Source organism: Mycteria americana, chromosome 19 (assembly GCF_035582795.1).
Source record: "Mycteria americana isolate JAX WOST 10 ecotype Jacksonville Zoo and Gardens chromosome 19, USCA_MyAme_1.0, whole genome shotgun sequence".
NCBI classification, from domain to species: Eukaryota; Metazoa; Chordata; class Aves; order Ciconiiformes; family Ciconiidae; genus Mycteria; species Mycteria americana.
This window is the reverse complement of record NC_134383.1, coordinates 8,168,340-8,192,490: the sequence shown is the minus strand read 5'-3', so window position 1 is coordinate 8,192,490 and position 24,151 is coordinate 8,168,340. Positions and strand designations below refer to the sequence as shown.

The following is a 24,151-nucleotide window of genomic DNA, read 5'->3' as shown; positions in this document are numbered from 1 at the left end:
ATGAAGGAGGAGAAGAAGGAGGAGGAGAGGAGGAGGAGAAGGAAAGGAGGAAGAGAAGGGAAGAGAAGGGAAGAGAAGGGAAGAGAAGAGAAGAGAAGAGAAGAGAAGAGAAGAGAAGAGAAGAGAAGAGAAGAGAAGAGAAGAGAAGAGAAGAGAAGAGAAGAGAAGAGAAGAGAAGAGAAGAAGGAGGAGAAGAAGGAGGAGGAGAGGAGGAGGAGAAGAGCTGTTGGCTCCAGAGAAGACATATCTCCCCGTGAGCTTTGCCAACCCATCACTTCAGGGGTTGGACAGGTTTTCTTGTTGGTTTATTTTTCTCCCAGTGAAAAGTGGCTTTTTGACCCAAACACACATTTTCATAGAGAAGGCTTATTTTGGCTGAAAGCCTCTTTTTTTTTTTTTTCTTCTTATTAAAAAGAAAAATGGCAAAGCTGGGGGAAGGGTCACTTCTGTAAAACTTTTTTTTTCTTAAAAAAAAAAAAAAAATTTGGCTTTTTTTAATCAGAAATACCTCTGCGGGAGGCTTTGGGAGTGAATCATTCCCCAAAATCCCCTGTCCCGCGCCGTGCCTGGTCTTGCCCGGCTTTATCATCTCTCCCTGCAGCAAACGCCCAGAGACAACAAAAAAAATTAGAATTATTAGAAAATACTCTTTTTTTCTTTTTTCAGTAGACTAGAGGACATTTTTGCCCCATTTTCCCGTATTTTGGTCATTTAACCCCGTGGAGACACTCTGGTGCCAGGTCCAAAAATTGCCCCGACCTTTAGGAAGGAGCAAGGAACGGCCCCGTGCAGTATTTTTGGGGTTTCTCAGGGCTTTGGGGTTACCTCCAAGAGGAGCCTGGACCTGCTGGGTGTGGGACAGACCTCACTGCACCCCCTTGGTAGGTTCTGGGGGTGATAAGAGGTCTTCATGGTCCCTGGGACCTCCCCAGCACCCTTCTGCCCCAGGCTGGAGCTGGGCTGAGTCTCGTTGTAGGTTGTCTCCAACCCTGTCTCCTGGATGGACCTCAGGATAACATTGCAGGTAGCTTGTCTCCAACCCTGTCTTCTGGATGGACCTTGGGCCCATGATGGAGGTAGCTTGTCCTCAACCTTGTCTCCTGGATGGACCTCAGGCTGATGTTGCAGGTAGCTTGTCTCCAGCCATGTCTCCTGGATGGACCTTGGGCCTATGGTGCAGGTAGCTTGTCCCCAGCCTTGTCTCCTGGATGGACCTCAGGACGATGTTGTAGGTAGCTTCTCCCTGGTCATGTCTCCAGCCCTATAATCTGGATGAACCTCTGACTGGTGTTGCACATAGCTTGTCTCCAGTCCTATCCCAAGCCTTATCTCCTAGGTGGACCTCAGACCGGCACAGGTAGCTTCTCCCTGCTGTTTCCAGCCCCATCTCCTGTATGGACCTCAGATCAACATTACAGGTAGCTCATCTCCAGCCCTGTCTCTAGCCCCATCTCCTGGATGGACCTTGAACCTTCAGTGCAGGTAGTTTGTCTCCAGCCCTGCTTCCAGCCTCATCTCCTGGTTGGACCTCAGACCTATGCTGTATTTAGCTTGTCCCCAACCCATCTCCAGCCCAGTGTCTTGGCTAGACCTCAAACCAATGCTGTAGGTTGCTTGTCTCCATCCCTATCTTCCTGATGGATCTCAGATCAATGCTCCAGGTATCTTGTCTCCATCCCTATCTCCCCAATGGCCTTCAGACTGATGTTGTAGGTATCTTGTCTCCATCCCTACCTCCTTGAAGGACCTGAGTGCTGCTGCAGGTACCTTCTCTGCATCCCTACCCTCCTGAAGGACCTCAGACTGATGTTGTAGGTATCTTGTCTCCATCCCTACCTCCTTGAAGGACCTGAGTGCTGCTGCAGGTACCTTCTCTGCATCCCTACCCTCCTGAAGGACCTCAGACTGCTGCTGTAGGTACCTTCTCTGCATCCCTACCCTCCTGAAGGACCTCAGACTGCTGCTGTAGGTACCTTCTCTGCATCCCTACCCTCCTGAAGGACCTCAGACTGCTGCTGTAGGTACCTTCTCTGCATCCCTACCCTCCTGAGGAACCTCAGACCGCTGCTGCAGCCCACCTCCACCTTCTCTGAGCTCCCCAAACCCAACCCACCACCCTACCTTGCCGACAGCACCCATCCCTGACCCTAGCTGGACCTGGCTCGTGGCGGACACCCCTCGAGGGGCCAAGACCGTGGTGGAGAGAGAACCGGAGACAGGCGGAGGGGATGGAGCGCCTTCAAAATTGACACCATATGGCTGTTCCTTATCCCCGGGCCCAGTAAATAGGTCTTTCATGCTGGGCCGGTTGCCATAGGAGCAAACACGCAGGAAATATCCCAGATAACTCGAATAGTGGCGAAAACATATGTTTTGGATAAAACCCGGCAGAAAATCGCCCCATTTCACCCCTCCAAGGCGTTTTACCCGCACGGTTTTAACCCCTTTCCCCCTCCCTGTGCATGCACAGGGTGGAGAAACTGAGGCACGCCGGCTCCTCGTCCCCTTGTCACCCAGCCGTGGGAAACCCGATGGGTTCCTTGCAATGCAGCGCAATTGCCGGCGCGTCCCCGGCATCATCTCGCCGCCTCCTCCTCCTCCTCCTCCTCCTCCTCGCCCCTTATCAAGACGGATGCCTGGATGCAAGGCCATGCGCTCGCTCCGCAAGCATTTCACTTTGATTTGCCAAGGAATTTGCTTTGCTTTTGCTTTTATTTTTTTTCTTGCCTTCCCCCCCCCCCCCCCCGTTTCTTTCTTTTTCCAGCCTCGGCCGAACCTTTCCTTATCGCATCTGGCGAGCAGCAGGCCCCCAGCGCTCCCCCTGGCCGCTCTCCAAGCACCGAATGCGAAGCCGCCAGCCAAGCTGCTGCAGCGTGGCCAGGTTTCCCAGCACCGCAGCGTCCCGCGAGGCCGAGCCCCGAGCAAACCGACAGGCCCTCGTGCTGTGCTTGCTCTCGGGGAAGGGGAAACTGAGGCACGGAAAGCCTGAAAAGCTGCTGCGGGTGTCTCCGGCTCCTGCAAAGTGGCTTCGTGCATCCCTGTGTGCTGCAAACACCCCTGCACTCTGCAAACGCCCCTGTACTCTGCAAGCATCCCCATGTGCTGCAAGCATCCCTGTGTGCCACAAATATCCCCCAGGCACTGCAAATATTCCTGCGTGCTGCAAACGTTCCCATGCGCTGCGAGCATCCCTGCATGCTGCTGCAAACATCTTTGCACGCTGCAAACATCCCCGCACATTGCGAACAGCCCTGTGTTGCGAGCATCCCTGCGTGCTGCTGCAAACACCCTTGCATGTTGCAAGCATCCCTGCACGCTGCTGCAAACATCCTTGCACATTGCGAACATCCCTGTGTTGCGAGCATCCCTGCATGCTGCTGCAAACACCCTTGCATGTTGCAAACATCCCTGCACATTGCGAACATCCCTGTGTTGCGACCATCCCTGCATGCTGCTGCAAACATCCCTGCATGCTGCTGCAAATACCCTTGCATGTTGCGACCATCCCTGCATGCTGCTGCAAACATCTTTGCACGCTGCAAACATCCCTGCACATTGCGAACATCCCTGTGTTGCGACCATCGCTGCACGCTGCTGCAAACACCCTTGCATGCTGCTGCAAACATCCTTGCATGTTGCAAGCATCCCTGCACGCTGCTGCAAACACCCTTGCATGCTGCAAACATTCCTGCACGTTGTGAACATCCCTGTGTTGCGAGCATCCCTGCATGCTGCTGCAAACATCCCTGCGTGCTGCTGCAAACACCCTTGCACGTTGCAAGCATCCCTGCACATTGCGAACACCCCTGTGTTGCGAGCATCCCTGCATGCTGCTGCAAACACCCTTGCACGCTGCAAACATTCCTGCACGTTGCGAACATCCCTGTGTTGCGAGCATCCCTGCATGCTGCTGCAAACATCCCTGTGTGCTGCTGCAAACACCCTTGCATGTTGCAAGCATCCCTGCACGCCGCTGCAAACATCCCTGCACGTTGCGAACATCCCTGTGTTGCGACCATCCCTGCATGCTGCTGCGAGCATCCCTGCATGCCGCAAACGCCCTCGCATGCCGCAAACATCCCTGCACCTTGCAAATATCCCTGCGTGTTGCGAGCAGCGCTGCATCCTGCGAGCATCCCAGCGTGCTGCAGACACCCTCGTGCGTTGCAAACATCCTTGCGTGCTGCAAACGTCCCTGCGCTCCGCAACGCCTCCGCACGCCTCTTGCCCGGAGGAGACGTGGTTGCTGCGTCTTTGCAGCGCTGTCCGGAGATGGAGCGACCCCGTGGCTCCGAGTCCACCCCAAACCCCGCGCCCAGGAGGTGCCACCCTCCCAGCAGCCCTGCCCCTCTATCGGGACGAGTCAGGGCACCTTTGGGTGCTGGGCTGGGGAAGATTTTGGGGAGCGCTCCGGAGGGTCACGGGCAGGACGTTCGCGTAGGAAGGAGGGCACTTGTAGGGTACAGAGAGGACCAAACCGAGGGGGTTAGGGAGAAAAAACTAGGATGAAGGAGCAAAGCGCTGCGGGCCGCGGCACCGGGGCGATAGCCGGTGGGAGGTGGTCCGGCCGACCTGGGATCTCTCCCGGTGCCATCGTGTAAATACTGCTGACGGGAGGAACGCGCGAGCGCGGAGGAGAAATCCCCTTCCCCAGCCGGAGCATCGCCTCGCTCCTCCCTCGCAGCGGGTATCAGAACCCCTCCGGATGCTTTTTTTCCCCTCCAAGCCTCCTGTGCAATTCCCCCCCCAATTTATTTTGGTGGGGTGCTGTGAGGGTGCGCTTCCCCCGCCCCCGCCCTTTCTCTCCTGCAGCCCTGCTTAGGTGATGCTCACCGGCGGCGGTTGTAACGGATGCATCTGCTCACCATCGGCTCCAAGTGGATTCAGGGGACAGATAACACCACGCTACCCCAGGGCTACGTGCAACGCGCCCACCGAAGAAACTAAAACCTGTGGTGGGCACGCAAATACGACTATGGGGCAAGCATCTTATCCCCCATAAACAGGGAGCGGCCCAAGAGCCCTTGGAGCTCTCCTGCACGGCCGCGGGTGCACGCCAGGGTCTCCCCTGGAGCAGGGACGCCTCTCAGGGTTACTCCTCGAGGCGGAGAGATTCCTCGCCGCAACAGATCCTCGGTCAGCGACGAACGGCATGCGAAACGTTGAAACCTTAGCTAAGCGATGTAAAGGATTGATTGCGCACATATATAATCCTTTAGACATAAACCGCTGACCAAGTCTGGGACTAGGACTGGATCCAGCCGCACCCAGACTCCTCTCTGAGAAGGAGTTTAGAAAGGGAGGGGGTCCTTTCCGAACCTCCCGACGCAACGGGAGGGTCTCCCGGACAGCTTTGTCTGACCCCGTCCTCTCTGCAGTAAACGATCAAGTGCGCCTCGCCATCGAATCTGGTTAAACCACTGTCGCGTTGAACCTTGTTAACGCCCTGTTCGGTATCGACAAACTGTATTTGTACTTCTCTTACGAGTGAAGGGCCCGCTCGCTCCATCCGCGACAGGGGCACGTCCCTGGTGAGGTGCGGTGTCCCCGCCACCGCCGCATCCCTGCCACTGCCGCATCCCCGCCACTTGCTGCATCCCTGCCACCGCCACATCCCTGCCACTTGCTGCATCCCTGCCACTGCCGCATCCCCGCCACTGCCGCATCCCCGCCACTGCCGCATCCCCGCCACCACCACATCCCCGCCACCGCCGCATCCCCGCCACTGCCGCATCCCCGCCACTGCCGCATCCCTGCCACTTGCTGCATCCCTGCCACTGCCGCATCCCTGCCACTGCCGCATCCCCGCCACTTGCTGCATCCCTGCCACTGCCGCATCCCTGCCACCACTGCTGCATCCCTGCCACTGCTGCATCCCCGCCACCGCTGCATCCCTGCCACCGCTGCATCCCTGCCACTTGCTGCATCCCTGCCACCACTGCATCCCCGCCACGCCGCATCCCCACCACCGCCGCATCCCCGCCACTGCCGCATTCCTGCCACTTGCTGCATCCCTGCCACCGCCGCATCCCTGCCACTGCCGCATCCCTGCCGCATCCCTGCCACTCGCTGCATCCCTGCCACCACTGCTGCATCCCTGCCACCGCTGCTGCATCCCTGCCGCATCCCCGCCACCGCCGCATCCCCGCCACTGCTGCATCCCTGCCACCGCTGCATCCCTGCCACATCCCTGCCACCGCCGCATCCCTGCCACCACTACTGCATCCCTGCCACCGCCGCATCCCTGCCACCACTACTGCATCCCTGCTGCCTCCCTGCCACTGCCGCATCCCTGCTACTTGCTGCATCCCTGCTGCATCCCTGCCCGCAGCTCCTCTGCACATGCAGAGCCCCGCTGCAATCCCAAACTCATTTTCCCTCTTCAGCTGCTGGTTTTTTGTTTGTGTGTCCCCCCCCCGCCCCTTTTCTTTTTAATAACCTTTCAGTGCATCTCCCCAGCCTCCTCCTTTCCCCCCCTAAGCTCTATTATGGCTTTGGGAGGTTTAGCAAAATAAACGCGGCCAAACCATAACCCTCCTAGTGTGCTAAATTGCTGGAAAAGCCAGAACAGCTTCGCAGGGCGGCCGAGGGCTCGCGGCGAGGCACCGAAAGGCCCCTGAGCCGCTCAGCCCTCCAAGCAAAGCCCGGCAGATGCAATCAATTTAATTCCTCCCCTTCCCTCCGCTTTTTGACACGTTTTCTAGCAGGGCATGGTCCTCGCACCCAAGTCCCTTTGCCCAAGGAGGGTCTTGGGGGGTGCTGAGCCCGGCGAGACGATGCTAAAGCAAGGAGGGAACGAAGCAATGAGATAAAACCCTCCAGAACGAGGGGGAAAAATGCATTTTTCCTGCCAGACCCCCTCGCTTTCCTCCTCTCCCCATCCCCAAAAATCCCGGCAGGGGCCAAATGATGCTCGAAAGCCACTTAAAGGTTCAGCTCCCCACGCCCGGGGGGGTATTTTTTCCCCTTCATGGGCTGGTTTTGCTCTTTCCCCCCCGCCGACGCTCAGCTTGCTCCATGCCTGGGGGTTGCAAAGCAGCGGAGGGGTTTTTTTTTGGGGGTGCCTGGGGTTTTTTTAGGGTGTTTTGGCTTTTGCAGGGTCCGCTCTCAACAGCGAGAGCAGCGCTTTCTCCCCACCCTGCCCAAGAATGTTTCTGCTGATATTAAACCCGACCCGGAGGCATTTCGAAGGAGCTGACTTCCTCACCAAAAAAATGACCTCAGCCTGCCTGGTTTGGAGCTTTTTTTAACCTTTTTAAAGCATTTTTTTTCTCCTCCTCCTGCCTGCCGGGCGAGAGGCACCGCTGGGCTGCATCCACGGTGCCAATTCCCCAATTTTGAGGGATATTTGCAGGTTTTAACCTGCAAATTCCAGTTTTAACCTGCAAATTCCAGGTTTTCACCTGCAAAACCCCTCCCTGCCGCTGGCCGGAGGATCCAGCGGCCAAACCTGCTGCCAAAACCCACCTTGCACCATCCTCCAGGCACTCGATGACCTGAAAAACTCACGTCCCTGATGGAATAAGAAGGGGAAAAAAGCCCAAATAAAAAGCCGACGTTGCCCGCGATGTTTTATGGAAGGGGTTTTTGCAGGAGTTTCCTTAAGAGACTCCTCTGCATTTTTGCTTTTATTAATGTGGCGGCCTTCCCGAGGCTGCTGCGATGGTTTTGCAAGAGCTAAAACATCTCCCAAGTTAAAAATCCAGCCCCTCCGGCACCTCCACAGTGAGAAACGATGAGGAGAAAGGAGGGAGACACTGATTTAGAAAAGGAAAGGCTGGATTTAGGTGTTTTCAGATGGAATCGCTCCAGCTTTAGGGTTTTTTTTCTTAAATTAATATTTGCTGCACCAGAGACACTGAGCTGACGGAGGCAGTTCGGAAAATAGAAACGCTTCTGCAAGAAGCAAATCCGTCGGATTGCCAGTCCCCAAAAGGCTGATATTAGCAGGAGAATTCCAAATCTGCCCCTAAAAACCAGATGGGGAAACGTTTCTGCCGTTTTTCCCTGCTCGAAGTGGTGCATCGCCATCCTGCAGCTGCGTCTGCAACCTGCACCTGCATCCTGCACCCCACAGCCTGCACCTGCACCTTGCAGCTTGCACCCTGCACGTGCACCACGCACCCTGCACCCCAATTCTCGCATCCTGGGTCTGCATCCTGCACCTGTATCCCATGCCTGCACCCTGCAGCCCACCTCTGCAGCTTGCACCCGGCATCCCAAATCCTGCATCTGCAACCTAAGCCCTGCACCTTGCATCTTGCACCCTGCACATGCACCACGCACCCCACTTCTCACATCCTGGGTCTAAGTCCTGCACCCGTATCCCATGCCTGCACCCTGCAGCCCATCTCTGCAGCTTGCATCCTGCATTTGCAACCTGAGCCCTGCACCTGCACCTTGCATCTTGCATCCCAAATCCTGCATCTGCAACCTGAGCCCTGCACCTGCACCTTGCACCCTGCATCCCAAATCCTGCATCTGCAACCTGAGCCCTGCACCTGCACCTTGCATCTTGCACCCTGCACATGCACCACGCACCGTGCACCCCACTTCTTGCATCCTGGGTCTAAGTCCTGCACCCGTATCCCATGCCTGCACCCTGCAGCCCATCTCTGCAGCTTGCACCCTGCATCTGCAACCTGAGCCCTGCATCTGCACCCCGCATCCCTGCATCCCGAGCCCTGCATCTGCACCCTTCATCCCATATCCTGCGCCATGCACCGTGCACCCCACTTCTTGCATCCTGGAGCTGCACCCTGCTTTTCCATCCTGCACCCTGCATCCCAAGTCTTGCATCCCACATCTGCATCCTGCACCCCATGCCTGCACCCCAGATCTGCACCCCACGGCCCGCATCTGCAGTTTGCATCCTGCATCCCAAATCCTACATCTGCACCCCGAGCCCTGCATCTGCACCTTTTACCCCCCATCCTGCACCATGCACCCCACTTCTTGCATCCTGGAGCTGCATCCTGCACCCTGCAGCTGCATCCCAATTCTTGCATCCCACATCCTGCAGCTGCACCCTGAGCCCTGCATCTGCACCCCACGTCCTGCACCCCGTGTCCTGCATCTGCACCCTTCATCCCACATCCTCCATCTGCACCCACACCTGCATCCTGCACCCGCGTCTTGCACCATCCCACGTCCTGCACCCCAAACCCTGCATCTGCATCCCGCATCCCCACCCTTGTCCCGCCGCCAGGACCCCGAGGGCACTAACAAACCCTGATGGTCCCACCAGCCCCACCGGGGACCCCCACCCCACCCCAGGACCCTATATAAGCTCAGCCCAGGGTCCTTGCTGGGCCATACTGGGCTGTGAACCCTATAGATGCATCCTGGCTGCACCTCATCCCCATCACACCCCCCCCCCCCAGCCACAGGCCAAAAGATTAATTGCAATTAAAATCATTTGCAAGGCCGGATTGGCCCCATGCAGTCCTTCCTTCCAGCTCCTTCCCGGCCCGAGCCGGGCGTTTCTCCGGAGCAGGTGTGATATGGGAGAGCGGCGTTCCCAAACTGGCCTGCGCAGGGATGAGGCTTCCCCATCGCAGGAGCTCCGTTCCCCTCCCCGAATCGCCGCCCTGGCACATCTGGCGGGCAGATGTGGCCACACGGCTGGGCTCTGCCTCCCAGATGGGGGACAAGCGGCGAAATCCCTGTACGGCATTCAAAAGCCATAATTTTTCCTTGGAAATTTTGCATTTCCCGGCTCGTTGCACGCACTCCCCGTGTCTGGGGGTGCCACAAGATCCCTGTGCAGGGCCGGGCCTGCGCCGCGATGCTCTGGGGCTGGACCATCCCTCGTCCTGCACCTGCATCCCATATCTGCACCCTAAATCCTGCTTCTGCATCCCAGGGCCTGCGTTTCCCACCCCACATCCTATATCCCACGTGCGGCCGTACCCTAAAGCCTTCTTCCGCACCCTCAATCCCACTTCTGCATCCCACCCCTGCATCCCAAATCCCGCTTCTGCATCCCGTGCCGTGTACCTGGCATCCTTCATCTGCATCTTAAATCCCGTTTCCCACGTCACCTGTCCTGTATCCCACCTCTGCATCCTAAATTCTGCTTTTGCATCCCAAATCCTGCATCTGCCTTTTCATCCCGTGTCCTGCATCCCACATCTGCATCCAAAATCCTGCTTCTGCAGCGCCTCTCCCGTGTCCTGCATCCATGTCCTGTGTCTGGAAACCTGCATCTCCATCCTAAAGCCTCCATCCTGCATCTCCATCCTAAATCCTCCATCCCGCATCCTGTACCTGCATCCTAAATTCTCCATCCTGCATCTCCATCCTAAATCCTCCATCCTGCATCCCACATCTGCATCCTAAATTCTCCGTCCTGCATCCTGCACCTGCATCCTAAATCCTCCATCCCCCATCTGAAATCCCAATCCCGTATCCTAAATCCTCCATCCCCCATCTGAAATCCCAATCCCGTATCCTAAATCCTCCATCCCCCATCTGAAATCCCAATCCCGTATCCTAAATCCTCCATCCCCCATCTGAAATCCCAATCCTGTATCCTAAATCCTCCATCCTGCATCCCGCATCCGCATCCTAAATCCTCCATCCCGCATCCTGCACCTGCATCCTAAATCCTCCATCCCCCATCTGAAATCCCAGTCCCGTATCCTAAATCCTCCATCCCGCTTCTGCATCCTAAATCCCACTTCTGCATCCCCCATCCTGTGTTCTGCGTCCATGTCCTGTATCCTCCAGCTGGGAACCTGTGTCTGCAGCCTAAATCCTCCATCCCACGGCCTGTGTCCTGTGCCTGCATCCTAAATCCTGTATCTGCTTCCTAAATCCTGTATTTTTTTTTTTCTAAATCCTGTATCTCCATCTGAATCCTGCATCCTAAATGCATCTGCAGCCTAAACCCTGCTTCTGCAGCCCCTCCCCTGTGCCCTGCATCTGGCACCCTGCATCTGCACCCTAAAATCCTCCATCCTGCACCCTGCATCTGCATCCTAAACCCCATCCCGCATCCCGCATCTACGTCCTAAATCCATCCCCCCTCTGCATCCTGGATCCCCCATGCCGTGTCCTGCACCTGCATCCTAAATCCTGTCCCCTCCCTGCATCCTGAATCCTCCATCCCACATACATCTGCACCCTAAATCCTGTCCCCCCTCTGCATCCTGAATCCTCCATCCCACATACATCTACGTCCTAAACCCTACGTCCCCCCTCTGCATCCTGAATCCTGCATCTTCATCCTAAACCCTACGTCCCACCTCTGCATCCTATGTTCTCCATCCCGCATCTATGTCCTAAATCCATCCCCCCTCTGCATCCTACATCCTGCATCTACGTCCTAAACCCTACGTCCCCCCTCTGCATCCTGAATCCTCCACCCTGCATCTACATCCTAAACCCTGTCCCCCCTCTGCATCCTCCATCCTGCACCTACATCCTAAACCCTGTGTCCCACCTCTGCATCCTATGTTCTCCATCCCGCGTCCTGCATCTACGTCCTAAATCCATCCCCCCTCTGCATCCTGGATCCCCCATGCCGTGTCCTGCACCTACATCCTAAATCCTGTCCCCCCTCTACATCCCAAATCCTCCATCCCACATACATCTACGTCCTAGATCCTGTGTCCCACCTCTGCATCCTGAATCCTGCATCTACATCCTAAATCCTGTGTCCCACCTCTGCATCCTATGTTCTCCGTCCCGCGTCCCGCATCTATGTCCTAAATCCATCCCCCCTCTGCATCCTAAATCCTGCATCTACGTCCTAAACCCTACGTCCCCCCTCTGCATCCTGAATCCTCCATCCTGCACCTACATCCTAAACCCTGTCCCCCCTCTGCATCCTAAATCCTGCTTCTTCATCCTAAATCCTGTGTCCCACCTCTGCATCCTATGTTCTCCATCCCGTGTCCCGCATCTACGTCCTAAATCCATCCCCCCTCTGCATCCTGGATCCTCCATCCCACATACATCTACGTCCCAAATCCCACGTCCCACCTCTGCGTCCTCCATCCTGCATCCTCCATCTGAAAATCCTCCATCCCCCACCTGAAATCCCAATCCCGCATCCTAAATCCTCCATCCCGCATCCCGCATCCCCATCCTAAATCCTCCACCCACATCCTAAATCCTCCATCCCGCATCCCCCCCTCCCCGCATCCCTAAATCGGCGTCCCAAATCCCGTCCCCAGGAGGCCGAGGGACGGCAAAATAACCCGCGCCCCTCGGAGCACCATGAATTTGTGATGAGGGAGGGGGGAGAAGCCGCCCGCGTCGGCGATAATGTTGGTTTAAGGCATTTTGCACGCTCCGGTGCTTCTCTGAGAGCGCCTTGTCCCCAGCGGGGCCGCACAATGGGCGCTTTCAGGGACCCGACTCCGCGCAGCCCCCTTTTTACCCGGAGAGATTTATAAAATAAACCTTTTATCCCCTTAGAATTTCTCCCTCGAACCCCCAAAGCAAAAAATAATCCCCCCTCTGGAGCAAAAAAAACCCAAAAAACAAACAACAAACCCCCAAACCCTAAAAATTAGGGTTGAAAATAATTCCCGTGGGATAATTGAGCCTGGTTAACGCACGAGACCAAGGCGGAGCGCGAGCGGTGCACGGCCTCTGCTAAAGCATCCCGGGGGGGGGGGGGAACGTGCCCCGTGACCCCCCAAAAATAACCCGTTTATGGCAGGTAATAGGTGAAAAAATTAATCTGTTGCTTTGTTCCCTCGCAGCCTGCAAAGGTGAGACCCACTCATGCAACGAATTGTGTCCAGCCTCACCCCCCCCCAACACCTTAATTCCCAAGGCATTCCCAAAGCTTTTATGTTTAGTTTTTTTTTTTTTTTCCTTAGAAATATAAATTCCTGGGGGGAGTGAACCAGAAACCCCTGTATTCAGCCTAATTATCCCCCCCGGCTGCAATCTGTGATCTCCGGGACAATTAAAAGTTCTTAATCCCAGCTGAAAAGCAAACAAGGTCGGAGGCGGCGTCTTCCTGCTTCCCCCTCGCCCGCTGCCGGGGTCTCGCTCCCTGGCTGCAATATAAATATGCAATTAAAAAATCGCCGCTAATTGCTTCGCCAAAGGGGGGTTCCCACCGGGAGGGAGGGGGGGGGAGAGAAAAAAAGGTGGGGAAAGGGATATTAAAAAAAATTAGCAAAAAAAGGGAAAAACAAGTAAAAAGAGCGTTTTCTACCCCGATAATTAAACGCTGATGCAGCTTTGGGGAGCAATTGCGGCGCTGTCTCAGCGTTTGCACGCTGGGGTGGGTTTTTTGGGGGGGATGCTCTTTTTTTGGGGGGGGAAGGGGTTAATCCCCGGCTCTTCTCTCTCGCTCCAGCGCTAACAGCCCCTGGCAGCTCGTTAGCCCTTCCGAAAAGCAATTAGAGAGGTTGGAAAATGAGGGCAGCCGCTGCCCTGAGAGAGGGCAGGAAGGGGGGGTGAGCCCCGAAACCTTGGGGGGGGGGGGTAACAGGCTGGTTTGGGGCTGCACGGCTCGGCGGAGATCCCGGAGCGGGATTTAGGCTGGCTGAGCAATGCTGCGCCATCAGTAGGTTTCAGAGTGAACGACACCAGTAGGTTTCGGTGCGAAGGAGCCCCGCGCTCGTTGCGATCCCCCCCAAATTAAAAAAAAAAAAAAAAAAGCTGTATCGCACCCAAACCACCCCCCCAAAATACGGAATAAACGGGGATATATCGCAGCGATGCAGAGCGGCCCCCCTGCATCGCCGGGGAGGATTTTTGGCCGCAAATCTCAGGGTTTGGGGCAAAACGCTGCTGCGGGGGCGGGGGCTGGGCTGGACCGAAGAGGATTAATTGGGGTAACGAGGCAAAATGTTGCCGGTGCCCCTTTTTGGGGTGAAAATAAGCTGGGGGGGGGATTGATCCCTAATCGCTATTTTTTATTGAATGCCTTTTGCTCATCGCTGGGTTGTGAAGCACCCCAGGGCTCCCGTTGGCGTCGCCCCCCCCAGCACCCCGGGTGCACCCATCGGGCCAGCCCGGCACCCGGCCGCGGCAGGACGGGACCCACGGCGACCTCCCCCTCGCAGCAAGCGGCATCGCTTTGTCCCCCCCCAGGGCTTTATTGAACCTTTAAAATCCGAAGCGCGCGGTCGGTCGCCGTCACGGCGGTCGGGTGCTGCCGCGGGAGCCCCGCCAGGAGGAAGAGGAGGAAGAGGAGGAGGGGGAGGAGGCAGGTGGGGCGCAGGGGGCTCAGGTGGCGGGCAGCCAGACTTTCTGGGTGCTGACGACGTCGCTGAGCTTGCCCTTGATTTTCAGGAAATGCCTCTTGAACTCCAGGCCGTCGCCCTGCGCGGGGAGAGGCGCGGAGATTGCATCGACCCGCACCCAACCTTGCGCTGCTTCGCGTCACCTCGCGCCCGCCTTGCGCTGTCTTACGCGCGCCTGGCACTGCTCTGCGTCACCTCGCACCCGCCTTGCATTGCTTTGTGTCACCTTGCACCCACCTTGCATTGCTTTGCGTCACCTTGCACCCACCTTGCACTCTTACACACACTTTGCATTGCTTTGCGTCACCTTGCACCCACCGGGCACCGCTTTGCACCCACCTTGCATTGCTTTGCGTCACCTTGCACCCACCTCGCATTGCTTTGCACCACCTTGCACCCACCATGCGCTGCTTTGCACCCGCTGTGCATCACCTTGCACTCTTACACATTCCTTGCATTGCTTTGCACCACCTCGCGCCCACCTTGCACTCTTACACACACTTTGCACTGCTTTGCATCACCTTGCACCCGCTGGGCACTGCTTTGCACCCACCTTGCATTGCTTTGTGTCACCTTGCACCCACCTTGCGCTATCTTACACATGCTTTGCATTGCTTTGCACCACCTTACACCCACCTTGCGTTGCTTTGCGTCACCTCGCACCCACCTTGCGCTGTCTTACACACGCTTTGCATTGCTTTGCACCACCTTGCACCCACCTTGCGTTGCTTTGCACCCGCTGTGCATCACCGTGCACTGCTTTGTGTCACCCTGCACCCACCATGCGCTGCTTTGCACCCGCTGTGCATCACCTTGCACTCTTACACACACTTTGCGTTGCTTTGCACCACCTCGCACCCACCATGCACTGCTTTGCACGCGCTGTGCATCACCTTGCACTCTTACACACACTTTGCATTGCTTTGTGTCACCTTGCACCCACCTCGCATTGCTTTGCACCACCTCGCACCCACCATGCGCTGCTTTGCACCCGCTGTGCATCAGCTTGCACTCTTACACACGCCTTGCATTGCTTTGCACCACCTCGCACCCACCATGCGCTGCTTTGCACCCGCTGTGCATCAGCTTGCACCCACCTTGCATTGCTTTGTGTCACCTCACACCCACCTTGCGCTGTCTTACACACGCCTTGCATTGCTTTGCACCACCTCGCACCCACCTTGCACTCTTACACACACTTTGCATTGCTTTGCATCACCTTGCACCCGCCGGGCACCGCTTTGCACCCACCTTGCATTGCTTTGCGTCACCTCGCACCCACCTTGCACTGTCTTACACACGCTTTGCATTGCTTTGCACCACCTTACACCCACCTTGCGTTGCTTTGCACCCGCTGTGCACCACCGTGCACTGCTTTGTGTCACCCTGCACCCACCATGCGCTGCTTTGCACCCGCTGTGCATCACCTTGCACTCTTACACACACTTTGCGTTGCTTTGCATCACCTCGCACCCACCATGCACTGCTTTGCACCCGCTGCGCGTCAGCTTGCACCCACCTTGCACTGCCTTACACACGCTTTCCATTGCCCTGCATCGCCTTGCACCCACCTTGCACCCGCTGTGCACTGCTCTGCACTCACTGGGCATCGCCTTGCACCCACCCTGCACCCTCCAGGCACCGCCCTGTGTTTCCTTGCACCCCCTTGCACCCATTTTGCATCTCCTTGCACCCATTGCCCACCCATCAGGTACTGCCTCGCACCCACCCAGCACCACCTTGCACCCACCAGACGCTGCCTTGCATCGCCTTGCAGCCACCATGCACCCAGCGGGTGCTGCCCTGCACCCATCCTGCACCTACCAATGCCGCCTTGCACCCAACCTTGCATGGTCTTGCATCACCTTGCACCCACCTTGCGTGGTCTTGCATCACCTTGCATGGTTTTGCATCAGCTTGCACCCACCTTGCATGGTCCTGCACCCACCTTGCATGGTCCTGCAACACCTTGCACCCACCTCGCACCCTCTTGCATCAGCTTGCACCCAACCTTGCATGGTCTTGCATCACTTTGCACCCACCTTGCACAGTCCTGCATTGCCTTGCACCCACCTTGCATGGTCCTGATTCGCCTTGCACCCACCTTGCATGGTCTTGCATCAGCTTGCACCCATCTTCCATGGTCTTGCATCACCTTGCACCCACCTTGCGTGGTCTTGCATCACCTTGCATGGTCCTGCATCGCCTTGCACCCACCTTGCATGGTCTTGCATCAGCTTGCACCCATCTTCCATGGTCTTGCATCACCTTGCACCCACCTTGCGTGGTCTTGCATCACCTTGCATGGTCCTGCATCGCCTTGCACCCACCTTGCATGGTCTTGCATCAGCTTGCACCCACCTTGCATGGTCTTGCATCACCTTGCACCCACCTTGCATGGTCTTGCATCACCTTGCATGGTCCTGCATCACCTTGCACCCACCTTGCGTGGTCTTGCATCACCTTGCATGGTCCTGCATCGCCTTGCACCCACCTTGCATGGTCTTGCATCAGCTTGCACCCACCTTGCATGGTCTTGCATCAGCTTGCACCCACCTTGCATGGTCTTGCATCACCTTGCATGGTCCTGCATCACCTTGCACCCACCTTGCATGGTCTTGCATCAGCTTGCACCCACCTTGCATGGTCCTGCATCGCCTTGCACCCACCTTGCATGGTCTTGCATCAGCTTGCACCCATCTTCCATAGTCTTGCATCACCTTGCACCCACCTTGCGTGGTCTTGCATCACCTTGCATGGTCCTGCATCGCCTTGCACCCACCTTGCATGGTCCTGCATCACCTTGCACCCACCTCGCACCCTCTTGCATCAGCTTGCACCCAACCTTGCACGGTCCTGCCTCGGCTTGCACAGTCTTGCACCCACCTCGCACGGTCTTGCAAGACCCTGCATCACCTTGCACCCATCGTGCACCCACCCCGTGCCCACCCTGCGCCCCGCTCACCTTGGAGAGGCGAAAATCCACCAAAATCTTGCTCTCCATCTCCACCAGGTTCACCTTGAAGATGAGTTTGTTGTTCCTCCTGTCCGTGGTCGAGATGGTGACCTGCAAAACGACACCAAAGGGGGGGGGTGTCCCCCAAAATTATCTGCAGATGCAACGGCATGGGGGAGGTCCCACCCCACGAATTTGCACCCCAACCCCTACCTGGTTGGTGCAGCTCTTCTTCCAGCCGTACCCCATCTTCTCACAGACCTCCTTCAAGGCGCGGTAAGAGCCGTCGGCGTCCAGTTTGGTGAAGAAGCGCGTCATCCGCTTCACCAGCCGCTGCCACGGGCTCTGCCGGCCCCAAAAACCCGTCGCAAAGGTTATAAATCCCGCAAAGTTGCAGCCCCAGCTCTGCAAAATCCCGGCCTTAAGAGGACAAATATTGCAAAGCTGCACCCCCTGATGGTGAACGCTGCGAGCTGCATCTCCCAGGCCGCAAAGCGGCGTTGGAAAGGTGGCAGAGTCGCACCCCAAATATTACCGATACCGCCAAGCAGCATCCCCAGTACTGCAGAGTTGCTCCCTGATATTAGAAACATTGCAAAGTTGCTTCGTAATCTTCGGTGTATGATGCAAAGTTGCACCCCAAATGTAATAAATAGTGCAAAGTTGCATCCCGATGCTATAAATGCTGCGAAGCTGCACCCCAACCGTTGCAAAGTTGCATCCCGATGCTATAAACGATGCAAAGTTGCACCCCAAATATTGCAAAGTCGCACCCCGAGATGATAAACCTTGCAGAGGCGCGTCCCCAATGTTGCAAACTTGCTCCCTGATATTATATATACTGCAAGGTTGCTCCTTAATGTCATATATATGATGCGAAGTTGCACCCCAAATGTAATAAATAGTGCAAAATTGGACCCCGATGTTATAAATCGGATGCAAAGCTGCATCCCAGACACTGCGGAGTTGCACTGTCATATTGCAAACGCTGCAAAGCTGCACCCCGACCATTGCAAAGTTGCATCCCGATGCTATAAATGCTGCAAAGCTGCACCCCAAACATTGCAAAGTTGCATCCTGAATGCTATAAATGCTGCAAAGCTGCACCCCAAATATTGCAAGGTCGCACCCCGCGATGATAAACCTTGCCAAGCTGCATCCCGAGACGAAAACCACGGCAAAGCCGCATCCCCGATACCGCAAAGCTGCACCCCGATATTACAAACGCCGCAAAGCTGCGCCCCGATACGAGACGCCCCGCAGAGCCGCACCCCGAACAGCGGCAGGCGGCCGCCGCGGCCCCCCCCGCGCAGCACCTGGGAGGAGCCCGGGGTGCCGAGGAGCTGGCTGTTGACCAGCATGTGCTCGGGGCAGGCGGGCTGGGAGAAGCTGATGCCCTGCACGAGCTTGTCGATGCTGGCCGCCCCGCTCTCCCAGAGCGCCCCGCCGGTGCCGGGCTCCGGCTGCGACGTGGAGTAGCTCGCCTTCTCCTCGCTGCAATGCAAGGGGAGAGGGGGCGTTAGGGCCGCTCGCGCAAAGGAGAGATCGCACGGGTGGGGCACGTGGCGGCATTCGAGCGCGGGAACAGCGGCGCTTTGGGGATTTTGCGGGGTTTTGTACGATCGCGGCTACGCGAGCAGGGTAAACGCAGGCTTGTGCGTGGTTTCCACCAAACCACCTCCTGGTGAAAAGACAGGGAAAGCCCTGCAACGTGCAAAGGATTGCAAAGTGCAAAGCCCTGCGAGCGTGCAAAGCCCTGCAACGTGCAAAGCCTTGCACTGCACAAAGCCCCGCAGCATGCAAAGCCCCACGGCATGCAAAGTCCTGTAGCATGCAAAGCCCTGCAGCGTGCAAAGCCCTGCAACGTGCAAAGCCTTGCACTGCACAAATCCCTGTGGCATGCAAAGCCCCGCGGCATGCAAAGTCCTGTAGCATGCAAAGCCCCGCAATGTGCAAAGCCCTGTGGCATGCAAAGTTCTGTAGCATGCAAAGCCCTGCAGCGTGCAAAGCCTTGCACTGCACAAAGCCCCGCGGCATGCAAAGCCCTGCAACATGCAAAGCCCCGCGGCATGCAAAGTCCTGTAGCATGCAAAGCCCTGCAGCGTGCAAAGCCTTGCACTGCACAAAGCCCTGCGGCATGCAAAGCCCCGCGGCATGCAAAGCCCCGCGGCATGCAAAGCCCTGCAGCGTGCAAAGCCCTGCAACGCCCCACAGTGTACAAAGCCCTGCAACGAGCAAAGCCCCGCACCGTGCAAACACGCAGGAAAGCTCCCGCTTCCCCAGGACTAACGAGCCCCAGCAGCACAGACAGCGACGAGGCGACTTGCGGCACCCGAGCGCGCGTTTGCGAGCCGGAGCGCGCGGGGAGGGATGCAGAGGGGACCGGGGGCTCACCCGAGCGCGCTCTTCACCGGCGAGAAGTCCATATCGGAGCGGACGTGCTTGGAGAAGCCGCCGGGGGAGTCGGTGACCCCCCCCGAGGACACGCGAGCCCGCTTGACGCCTGCAAAGGGAGAAGACACCCAATAACCCCCCCCAGTTTGGAGGGAGGAGCGCGTTCCTCGGCAGCCCCTTACCCTTTTTGAGGGGTTTGCTGTACCACCGGTCCTTCTTGATGTCGGGGATGGTGATCCTCGCCGTCGGGCTCTCCGTCAGGATCTTGTGCAGCAAAGCTGGGGGAGACGGGGGGGGGAAATGGCGATTGCCGGCGCGGCATCGAGTGCCGCCGGGCGCCAGGTGCTTACCTAAGGGTGCCGAATCGATCTTCTTCCAAGGGGGGAGGTAGGTTTTCCTCTCCTTCCAGTCGCTGTATTCCTGGCAGCTATCGCTGGGCTGGTCCCAGGGCAGCTCTGCCGGCGGGGAAAACCCGCTGCGTTATTGCACGGGGCCGAGGGAAAAGGGAAAGGGGGAAGATGCAGCCAAGGAGGCGGCGCAGCGAGATTTGCACGGGGAGTTTTCGCAAGGGGGGGGTAATAAAGACCGGTTCTGGGTGGTTTTAAAAAGGGGGCAACGTGCGAAGGCGCTGCAACGTGCAAAAGCCCCGTGGCGTGCAAAGCCCTGCAGCGTGCAAAGCCGTGTGGCATGCAAACGCTCTGCAACGTGCAAACACTCTGCAGTTTGCAAACGCCCCGCAGCATGCAAAAGGATTGCCATGTGCAAAAGCCCGGCGGCATGCAAAGCCCTGCAACGTGCAAAGCCTTGCACTGCACAAAGCCCTGTGGCATGCAAAGCCCCGCGGCATGCAAAGCCCTGCAACGTGCAAAGCCCCGTGGCATGCAAAGTCTTGTAGCATGCAAAGTCCTGTAGCATGCAAAGCTCTGCAGCGTGCAAAGCCCTGCAGTGTGCAAAGCCTTGCACTGCACAAAGCCCTGCAGCGTGCACGTGCCCAGCAGCGTGCAAACACCCTGCAACGTGCAAACGCCCAGCAGCGTGCAAACACCCTGCAGCATGCAAATGCCTTGCAACGTGCAAACGCCCTGCAGCGTGCACATGCCCAGCGGCGTGTAAACGCCCTGCAGCGTGCAAACGCCCTGCAGCGTGCACATGCCCAGTGGCGTGCAAACGCCCTGCAGCGTGCACATGCCCAGCGGCGTGCACATGCCCAGCAGCGTGCAAATGCCCAGCAGCGTGCAAACGCCCAGCAGTGTGCAAACGCCCTGCAGCGTGCACATGCCCAGCTGCGTGCAAATGCCCTGCAACGTGCAAACGCCCTGCAGCGTGCACATGCCCAGCTGCGTGCAAATGCCCAGCAGCGTGCGAACGCGCAGCAGCGTGTGCACAAGCCCACAGCAGCCCCGACGACGTCGCCGCAGCCATTTTCTGTGCCAAGCACCTCTGCTCTGCGCCAGGCGCTGCATCTCCTGTATTCCCCCCGTGCATTCCGTACCTCCCCCGTGCATCTCATGTGCCCCCCTTACACATCTCATACGTTCCCCTTCTGCATCTTACGACCCCTGTGCCTTCCACGCACCCCCCTTACGTATTTCACGCACCCCTGCTATGCACGTCGTGTGTCCCTCTACGTCTCCCTTACGCATCTCATGCCTCCCCCCTCTACGTTTCCTACATCCCTCCCTATGCATTCCATACATCCCCCTCCTGCATCTCATACACACGCACCCCATACCTCCCCCCACGCACCTCATGTGGGCCCCCTCCCCATCTCATACACCCCTCCGTGCACTCCACGCGCCTCCCCCTATGCATTCCATACGTACACACCCTATGCATTTCATACACACCCCCTCTGCGTTTCAGATGCCCCTCTGCACCCCCTACGCGCCCAAACGCCCCTCGCACTCCCCTCCCCCCCATTTCACCTATGTCCCTGGAGCATCTTACGCATCCCGCCACCTTACGCGTTCCGTAGGTCCCCTATACGTCGCAGGCGGCCCACCTCCGGCCAGCATGGCGGTCAGCACCACGCCGCAAGCCCAGACGTCGACGGGCTCGGCCCTGAACTCGGGGCGCCGCAGCAGCTCGGGGGCCACGTAGGGCAGGGTGCCGCACATCTTGTTGAGCAGCCGCTCCCGGCCGTTGTGCCTGAAGACGGTGGCCAAGCCGAAATCGGAGATTTTCAGGTTATCTGGGCCCCAATTCAAAAATTAAAAATTCAAATTAAAACTTCGACATTAAAATTAAACGGGGGATGGAGAGGGACGCGCCGCTCCCCGCCCCCCGCCCCGCACCTCGCTCGTCCAGCAGCAGGTTCTCCGGCTTCAGGTCGCGGTGGGTGATGCCGATGCTGTGCAGATAGACCTGGGGACGGAGAGAAGGGTCAGCGCCGCGCGGGGACCGCCGCCGGCATCGCCGGCATCGCCGCCGCACTCACCACGCCGGCGATCAGCTGCTGGAAGAAACGTTGCGCCTCCGGCTCCGGCATCCCGATATCCGGCTCTGCGCGAGGGGAATAAGAAGGGGAAGAGCAATTCTCAACCGTTGAGGGATTAATTTTTTAAGGCATCATTTTATATAAACCAAAAAGCGTCTTTAAGCGGGCGTACCAATGCGGTCGAAGAGCTCGCCGCCGCTGCAGTACTCCAGGAAGAGGTATTGCGTGGCACCTTCCCGCCGGTGCCCGTAAAATTTGACGACGTTCTCGTGGTTGAGCATCTTGTTGATGCAAATTTCCTTCTTGATGTTCTCCGGGCAGTCGGCCGCTCGCTTCATGTCCACGATTTTCACGGCCACGGCTTCCTCGGTGCGGCGGTTGACGGCCAGCTGCACCCTGGGGCCGGCGGGGGGTCAGCGGGCACAAAAGGGGGATGAAACGCTTGCCACGGGAGACGGGCAGCGGGCAGGGAAGAGGCAGGCAACGCGGCGTGCGGCGGTTGCGCGATGGGCACGCAGTGGGCGTGCAAAGGGTGCGCGTGGAGCGTGCGATGGGCTCGCAGCGGGCACACAAGGGGCACGCAACAGCCAAGCAGCGGGCGAGCAGCGGGCACACACAGGGCATGCAATGGCCATGCAGCGGGCATGCAGCAGGCGAACGTGGGCTTGCGGTGGCCAAGCAGTGGGCACACAAGGGGCACGCAACGGGCAAGCAGCAGCAATGCACAGGAACATAAGGGGCATGTGATGGGCAAGCAGTGGGCATATAAGGGGCGTGCAACTGCCAAGCAGTGGGCAAACAGCGGGTGAGCAGTGGGCAAGCAGCAGCCATACAGTGGGCACATAAGGGGCACGCAACAGTCAAGCAGCGGGCAAGCAGTGGCCATGTACTGGGCACATAAGGGGCATGCAATGGGCAAGGAGCGGGCAAGCAGTGGCCATGTAGCGGGCACACAAGGGGCATGTGATGGGCAAGCAGTGGCCAAGCAGCAGCCATACAGCGGGCACATTAGGGGCACGCAATGGCCAAGCAGTAGGCAAGCAGTGGCCACGTAGTGGGCACACAAGGGGCATGCAATGGGCAAGCAGTGGGCAAGCAGCAGCCATACAGTAGGCACATAAGGGGTACATGATGGGCAAGCAGTGGGCATATATGGGGCACGCAACTGCCAAGCAGTGGGCAAACCGGGCAAGCAGCAGGCAAGTAGCAGCCATACAGTGGGCACATAAGGGGCACGCAACAACCAAGCAGTGGGCAAGCAGTGGCCATGTAGTAGGCACATAAGGGGCATGCAAGGGGCAAGGAGCAGGCAAGCAGTGGCCATGTAGTGGGCACACAAGGGGCATGTGATGGGCAAGCAGTGGGCACATAAGGGGCACACAACTGCCAAGCAGTGGGCAAGCAGTGGCCAAGCAGCGGCCAAGCAGCGGGCACATAAGGGGCATGCAACAGCCAAGCAGCGGGCAAGCAGTGGCCATGTAGTGGGCACACAAGGGGCATGCAATGGGCAAGCAGCAGCCATACAGCGGGCACATAAGGGGCACACAACAACCAAGCAGCAGGCGAGCAGTGGCCATGTAGTGGGCACACAAGGGGCATGGATTGGGCAAGGAACGGGCAAGCAGCAGCCATACAGCGGGCACATAAAGGGCGGGCGATGGCCAAGCAGTGGGCAAGCAGCGGGCTTCCAGAGGGTGCCCGGCGGGCGTGCAAGCGGCACAGCCCGGGGGTCCGGCTGGGCGGGCAGAGGGGGGGCAGCGGCCGTGCCAGGGCCGTGCCAGGGCCGAGCCGCGCCGGCGGGCAGCGCCCGCTCCCCGCTCCCTCCCCGGCCCCGCCGCACTCACTCCCCGTAGGCGCCTTCGCCCAGCGTCTGCACCAGGTCCCAGTCCTCCACGAACGGCACCGCCATCCCCGGCCCGGCCCCGGCCCCGGCCCCGCTCCCGCCACGCTGCCAGTTCCCGCCGGCGCCACCGCGCCACGCCCCACCCTGCGCGCGCAGGACGCCTGGGCCCCGCCCCCCCTTCTCCCCGCCCCCCCCCCCGACCCAGCCCCACCGCAGATTTTCACTCAAATCGATTAAAAAGCAGCCAAACGGCCTCAAAAATCCCTTCCCCGGGCTCCGGTGGGGAGAAAAAAAGCAGAGGAATG

At 58.1% G+C, this 24,151-nt stretch overlaps 2 protein-coding genes across 2 annotated transcripts; both read right to left on the bottom strand.

Annotated features, from left to right (window-relative positions):
- Positions 1-2,681: 2,681 nt before the first annotated feature.
- On the bottom strand, positions 2,682-4,298 carry LOC142418843 (uncharacterized). The gene is made up of 2 exons (XM_075521223.1): positions 3,805-4,298; positions 2,682-3,408 (listed from the first exon to the last, which is right to left on the bottom strand). Exons 1-2 carry the CDS (start codon positions 4,172-4,174, stop codon positions 2,783-2,785), a joined length of 996 nt encoding a protein of 331 aa, XP_075377338.1. The 5' UTR covers positions 4,175-4,298; the 3' UTR covers positions 2,682-2,782.
- Positions 4,299-14,150: 9,852 nt separating this feature from the next.
- On the bottom strand, positions 14,151-23,963 carry CHEK1 (checkpoint kinase 1). Its single transcript, XM_075521283.1, has 12 exons — positions 23,848-23,963; positions 22,176-22,399; positions 22,004-22,068; positions 21,861-21,930; positions 21,569-21,757; positions 19,917-20,021; positions 19,749-19,844; positions 19,567-19,675; positions 18,489-18,666; positions 17,386-17,517; positions 17,182-17,283; positions 14,151-14,295 (listed from the first exon to the last, which is right to left on the bottom strand). The coding sequence occupies exons 1-12, from the start codon at positions 23,910-23,912 to the stop codon at positions 14,200-14,202; spliced, it is 1,431 nt and encodes a 476-aa protein (XP_075377398.1). The 5' UTR covers positions 23,913-23,963; the 3' UTR covers positions 14,151-14,199.
- Positions 23,964-24,151: the final 188 nt, after the last annotated feature.